At 27.4% G+C, this 7,624-nt stretch overlaps 1 protein-coding gene across 1 annotated transcript; it reads right to left on the bottom strand.

Annotated features, from left to right (window-relative positions):
* Nucleotides 1-567: 567 nt before the first annotated feature.
* Nucleotides 568-1,866, bottom strand: HO173_012925 (uncharacterized protein; the record flags this gene model as incomplete). The annotated part of the gene is made up of 2 exons (XM_037314755.1): nt 568-1,673; nt 1,755-1,866. 2 exons carry the CDS (start codon nt 1,864-1,866, stop codon nt 568-570), a joined length of 1,218 nt encoding a protein of 405 aa, XP_037158351.1.
* Nucleotides 1,867-7,624: the final 5,758 nt, after the last annotated feature.

Below are 7,624 nucleotides of genomic sequence, written 5' to 3'. Positions count from 1 at the left end.
CTTTATAATTTAAGATTACTTTAAAAAATTATTAAATTATATCTTAAATAATAAAAATTATCGAAATATATAATTTATATTCTATATTTGAATTTGATTTGATGTAGGGGTATGATTTGGTAAGGATTCGACTTTCGGGGTACGATTTGGTAATTTGCCCGAAGGTGACCGGTTCATCGAGACTATTCAGGGTCAAACCGTCATTGAAAAGATCCCTTTTCCCTTCCACTCCGAGGCCTTGATCGCTGGCAATTGCTCATGCCATGGCTGGCGGGGACAACCCCAGCCCGCGCGCTCAATGGCCACACAAATTAGCGCTGTAAGCGGTTTCCGGATCGTAGGGCTCTCAGTAAGCCATGCTCGCCATGGCTGATGAGACGATTTGTTGACTTGGGCGGCATGTCCGCGGGCAGCGCCTGATTGCCACACGGTTTTGGTACGTATCAAATGTTGTGGATGGAGATGCAGCCCGTGTGAAATCTTCCAAGTTTTTCCCAGGCATGTCTTATGAATTTGATGAACTAATTAAAGTTGGAGTATCAAGACATTTGGTACTGGTCTACCACGCTAAGTGCTATCATACACATGTAGTACATCATGGATAATGTTTGCAAAATCAAGCCCAATCGTCTTTTCGTATCGATGTATCGCCTTCTCCCGTTCCATGATCCAACTTCTCTGTACACCACTCAGAAGATCATCATCAAGTGTGGACATCAATTTTGCCTGAGACCATATATTGCAGACCGTATACAAGAAGCCTGAACGCATAACGTAATTTCCGCCATCTTGACACCAATCGGCTATCGCAGTCCTTCGAGTCAAGACATTGGTACTGATGACCTTGTCAAGATCGTACTCCCACTTATCGTAAGACGGAAAAGGCTTAGTCTCCTTGCTGCCGCTTTCATTATCGAAACCGCTGCTCTGCTTAAGCAAAGTAAAGGGAGGCGACTTCAATTGTGCCGACAATGAGGGCGGAATTGATATGAGACCGGCAGGTGAAAACTCGAAATTAGGGCTATACTCAAAACTCCTGCGAAGCTGGGATAGTCCTACTTTCAATGACCTGGAGTCGACTTCGCATCTTGCCACGGTTGCATTTATTGAACCGAGACGAACGAGTATATGACTAACAAGCGCGTGATACTGTTTCAGTTTCTTGATCTCTTGAGACTCGCCGAAGATAGTACGTATAAGGCCCCCGAATAGAACTTTATCCTTCAAGGCGTTCATATTTTGATCGAGATTCTGCTGATATGCCATCATCCCCCTAGTTGCTGCGCCAAGTAGTTCCGTAAGGTTTGAAGAATTCCCGGAACTCTGAATCGAAAGGAGACTGCCGTCAATATTTCCAAGAGCTTCCTTGGTGTCGGCGAGGAATCTTTCTCTCTGAAACTGGATCTCGGCCTTGACTTGCACATTGTAGATTCTTGGCTTGGGTAGAAAGGGAACCAGAAAGAAATGGTTGAAAAATCTTAGGCCATGATTTTGGGGGAAGAGGAACAGTGATACTAGGGAAAATTCCACGAAATCAGAGTCGGCGACAATCTTCGAATATGTGTCAACCCAGCCACGAAATGCGTGACTCATGATATCTCGTTCCATGCAAAAGGTGCTAGAAAAGTTATCAAGTTGTGTATGGAGATCGGAGACGAGTGGGATCAATCGTTCTGGTATACAGAGAATGATTAGTATCCAAACTACTATGTAGTGGGTTGGCAATGGAATAGGAGGCATATAGTATGACTTACCAAGATCCTGTAAGGCTTCATCTGGCACGATGCTGGAGTCTGATTCTCTCAACTTCAACATTTGTTGGCGCAAAGCAACCTCTGTGTCCCGGATTTGTAACGGACTCGTCATGATACTTTCAATTCTAGGAGATATAGATATCTCGGAAAGATTATGAGTATCTCTTGAAGTGTTCCATAAGTCAAGGTACCACGGCACCTCGGATTGAATCTTCTCAAAAGGCTCAATACAAAAGTGCCCCAAGTGATGCCTTGTGGCGGGATACGAGCAGCCTTGAACAAGGCCAGACCAGGTTATAGTAAGCAGAAGAGGGACCCCCCAAAGTATGGAAAATAGGATGAAGAGATGTCGGTAGAGGATCAGCATGTGGTGATACTCAATTTCCCATCCCCTCTTTTTGCCAACTCTGATGGGTTTCTGGAAAAAAAGCCATGTGCACCAGTTCTTGACCCATTGCCAGACCATTTTTGAAAGTTGTCTGTGAGTGAGGGTATATTGTTGTTCAAAGCATGGTATTTTTACCAAAGCTTTGAAGATGAAGACTGCGAGTTACTGCGAGTAAAAGGAAGATTTACACTAATAGAGACTTAAGATACTCGTGCGTTTCAGAAGTAAGCTACTTCGCTTAGTAAGATTTAGCGGCTACGCGGGTGACAGAAAAGCCTGAACACTAACCTGAATTAAGCTAGGCGATCAAGGGCCGTTCCACATACAATTGCACACCTAAATTTCCCTCTCTTAGTTCATGAATGAGTGTGTAATTAGTATGCCTGAAAGGATCGTAGACTGTTCTAGACGATGATGGACGAAGGACAGGCTATTAATGGAGAAATATGGTATTTACGTATAGGATTCTGATGAGAAAAGATCGTAATCTTCATTTAATTAGTGTTTAGACTTTTCTATTACTCGCGTAGCGACGAAAGAAGTTATTAACTAAACTATCTATATCTTCTTAAAATCGTATTAAAATACATTTCAATTTATAGAGAATAAATCTAATAAAATAGCTTACTCTTTTATTTATAACGAGTAAAGGTCTATAAACTAAATTTATAATTTTTTTTTTAATTAAAGCTATCGAGTAAATAGATAAGTATTCTTTAATAAGTAAACTTTAATAAGCGATATTTAAATTTCTTACGCTTTAATAATTATAAGATTAAATTTAAGAATTCTTTTTTTATCTAAAAGCTTATATTTTATTTTATAATTTAAAAAAAAATCTTAAAATTATAATAGAAAATAAAAAAGTTATTCTAAAATTAAATAATATATATCTATTTTTTAATTAGAGCTATTCGGCTATCGAGCGAACTTTAATAAACAATATTTAAATTTCTTACGCTTTAATAATTATAAGACTAAATTTAGAAATTCTTTTTTTCTTTAAAAGTTCATATTTCGTTCTATAATTTAAAAGAAAAATCTTAAAAAGTTAATAGAAAGTAAAAAAGTTATTCTATATATTAATAACGTATATCTATTTTTTTAATAATTACGAATATTAATTTATTTACTCGCGATAAATTAGTCGATCTAATTAAAAAGTATCTTATCGTCTAATAGAGAGTAAAATTTAGAGGTTTCGATCGAATATTAAAAGATCTCGTCTTGTAACTCACTATAACTCAATAACGAGGGCCCCTATAGAAAGGTTTATAGTTTCGTATATATTTTACTTAAGTAGATCTTAAACTTCGCAAGTAAAGGTTTTACTATAAAGGTTGTTATTAGAAAGTTATTAGACTACGAAAGTATAATATTTTAATATTCTATTAAGACATTTTATCTTTAAGGCGTTAGACGATAAAATAGCGAACTCGAATATATAATTAATTATATATATAAATTTAAGATTTTATAACTTAGCTCTATCTTATTCTATTATATATATTAAGAAGAAGATATCGAGAAGATAGTAGAGTATATCTACTAATTATAGAATTTATTATTATCTTATTAATTCTTTACGCGTTTTATTTAATTATATAACTTCTTATATTATTAATTTACTCTTTTTATATCTAAATTCTATTACTTATTATCTTAAATCTTAATTATATTCTTTTTAATTTTAGATATATATAGTCTCTTTAAGACTTTACGCTTTAAATAATATTAATATAGCTTAATTTAATTTAAATTAGAGAAGTTTATTATCTATAAAAAAATTATAAGATATAAGATTTTAAGAAGTTTTTTTTATTATTATATATTATAATTAAGAGTATTATCTTAAATTAGAAAATACTCGCTATACTTAATAATTATCTTATAAATAAATAAAATTAATTAAGATAATAGAATATATATCTAATATCGATATTAATCGATTTCTTCTTTAATATTCTTATTTCTCTTAAATAATATACTCTTAAACTTTAAAACGCGTTTATATTATTAACTTGAAGGTATTTTAATTTACTTCGCTAAATAATACTTTTAAATAGATTATTACTAGATTAAATACTTAAAGATTAAATTATTAAGATTATTATTAATATTAAATTAATATATAAAAATATTATTAATATATTTAAGTAATTTAAGTATTTTTATAAAAGTATAAATTATCTAAATTTAAAATCTTAATAAGTTAGTTATATAATTCTAATTCTAGATTAAAGATAAGAATATAAGTATTTTTCGCTATTATAATTATCTTTAAATAATAATAATTTAGAAAGAAATTAGAATTCTCTATCGATATAAAAATATATATTACGAGTTATAATTCTTTATATAATAGATTTTTTTCTTAATTAAATTATATTAAAAGTTTTATATAATAAAATATTACTTAATATATAATTAGATATTTATATAAAAATAATATATAGACTCTAATCTAATTAATAGACTTAACGAAATAATAAAATACTTCTATTATCTCGAAAGAAAAATCTTATTTTAATCTTATTCTATTTTATTAAAAATTTATCTTAAAGCGAGATAATATTAAAAATTTAAAATCTCGTCTTATCTTATCTTATTATATAGCGTAAATAAATTTAATAAAAATAAAAATATTAAGAGATCGCGATAGTAAATAAATATATTTATATTTAAGAAGAAACTAGTTAAGAAAATAAAAAAAGTTAATATTTTAATTATTAATTATACTATAATTTATAATAAGTATAAAGTTAGATATATTAATATATTATAATTAAAATAGAAATAAATTCTTAAGTAGATTAAATAAAATATAATAGATAAATAATAAATAACTTCTAAATCTAGTTATTATTCTAGTAGATTTATATTTTAATAATATTATATAAAAAAAGTATATAAGCGTAATTTAGAGAAAGTTTAGAGTTTTACTTTTTATATAAATTATTATATATATAAATAAAGATAAAAATTTAGATTATAAGAATATAAATAATATCGAAATTAAATAAGATATAAATATTAAAAATAATTCTATTATACGCGTTAATAATTAAATAAACTTTATTTTTTAAATTATTTAAAAGCGCGATATAGAATTTAATAATAAGCTTTATTATAGCTTAGATATAATAATATTAATATATTAATTAATAAGTATTAAGTTATTATAAAAATCTTAAAATATTAAACGCGATTATATTTAGAAGATAAAATTATAAATCTTTACTAATATATAATTAATTTAATAAAAAACAATAAAAAAATAATTATAAAAGCTATATTATTTAGATTAATATTTTAATCTTAATTATTACTATCTCTATTATATAGATAATATAAAGCTATCTCTTATTCGAGTATATCTAATTCTTAATTCTAATTATTATTATAAATATTATTAATTTATTCTAGAATTATTAAATCTACTTTTATATATTTTCTATATCTCATCTTTTTTTTTAATTAAATAATAATTAAATTCTAAATTAATATAAATACTTAGAAGAGGAAAATTTATAAGTATTTAATCATTTAATTTTATTTCTTTTACGCTTTTTATAACTATTAGAATAATTAATATATAATTATATTTTATAGTTATATTTATAATAATTAATTAATTTAATAATTAAAGATAAATATATTCTCTCTTTTAATCTAAACGACTTAACTAAGATAATTATAAGATTTAAATTCTTTTTTTATAATATAACTCGCTTTTTATTAATATATATAAAAGAATAAGATAGAGCTAAGCTTGAAAATCTTAAATTTATATATATAGCTAATTATTAATTTAAGATTACTACGCTCTTTAATTAAACCGACTAAATTAGCTCGCTAGCCCTCTCGAGCTCCCTTATTAAAAATTTATATATAAAAATTTTACACTTTGAAATAATTAGCTCTCTACGAATATTATTACTTTATAATTTCGAAAATTATAGCGCTTAATTTACGCTTTCTAACGATATAAAAGTTATAAAGTTTAATCTACTATTAATGAATTAAATAAATATTTAAATATAATAGTTATAATAGTTATATTAGACGTATTAAAGATCGAATAATAATTCTTTCATCTATTTATATAATTATTCTTCTTTTACTATTCTATCAATTTATTAATATAAATATATTCGTTCTCGATATATTACTAAATACTTCAGATACGTATATCTCTTCTATTCGTCTCTTTAAGCCCCTACTAACGTTCTAAAACTATCTCTTAGCGAATTTACTACTACTAGTAATCGAGGCCGTAAGCGAGCTTAATAGCTATCTATTACTGTTTATAAACGCGTTAAAAGACTCTTAAAAAGAGCCCGAACGAATATATCCTTCTCTATATACTTCTCTTAAGCTAGCGATAAATAGATTAAACTAATATTCAAATATTATAATTATATTAAACGCGTTTAGAATCGAATAATAATCCTTTCATCTATTTATATAATTATTCTTCTTTTATTATTCTATTAATTCTATCAATTTCACTAATATAAATATATTTACTCTCGATACCCTCGCACTTAGTTAAATAAGAGAAGAATCTATAATAGAGAAATACGAAGAATACTACGGAGAATATTATAAAGAATATTGCGAAGATAATTATTAGTAGTAGTAATATAATAGGCTTACTCTTTATAATCTTATATTAATTTACTTAACTAGTGTAAGAGAAGTCAATATAGTAGGCGAATGCGGAGAATACTACGGAGAAATCAAGCGGTAACAAGGTTCTTAGCATTAAGAACACGGCTCAGCTCTCCAAGATCTTACGTTATATGCTCTTTACGGTTTTATATTAAATTATTACTTAGTAAGCGGAGAATACTACTGCAACTTAGTCTATTATCTCTACTATATTAAGAAATAAGAGAAGAAACTATAATAGGTAAATACGGAGAATACTACGGAGAATACTATGAAGAATACTACGAAGAAACTAAGCGGCAATAAGACTATTATCGTTAGAAACACGGCTTAGCTCTTTAAGATCTCACGTTAAATTATTACTTAGTAAGCGGAGAATACTACTATAACTTAGTCTATTATTCTTACTATATTAATATAATATATTATTATAATAACGTTATAAGAGAAGAATCTACTACGACGATTATAGTTAATTAAGTCTCTATAGAAAAGATATAAAACGATATATATTTAAACGAATTAAAATCGTTCGATATCTTACTCTAACAGCTATTTTATTATTCGAAAGATTTCACTACGATAGGAGATAATATGGGATTTACACCACTAATTAATATATTATCTTTATTTCTTTCTAATATTTTAATACTTCTTACTATTAGGACATAGCCTTTCTCTATTTTTTATAAATAATTATTATGAATTAATTCTTTACACTCGATATACCTTTCTAATTAAATCTTAGCGCGTCTCTCTTTATATATATATATTTATATATAGATTAAAAACGTATAATAAGCGATTA

The sequence above is a fragment of the Letharia columbiana genome (genome assembly GCF_014066305.1).
Source record: "Letharia columbiana isolate WasteWater2 chromosome Unknown xfSc0000004_s0, whole genome shotgun sequence".
Taxonomy (NCBI): domain Eukaryota; kingdom Fungi; phylum Ascomycota; class Lecanoromycetes; order Lecanorales; family Parmeliaceae; genus Letharia; species Letharia columbiana.
Note: the sequence above shows the minus strand (reverse complement) of the source record. Positions and strands in the feature narration are given on the sequence as shown.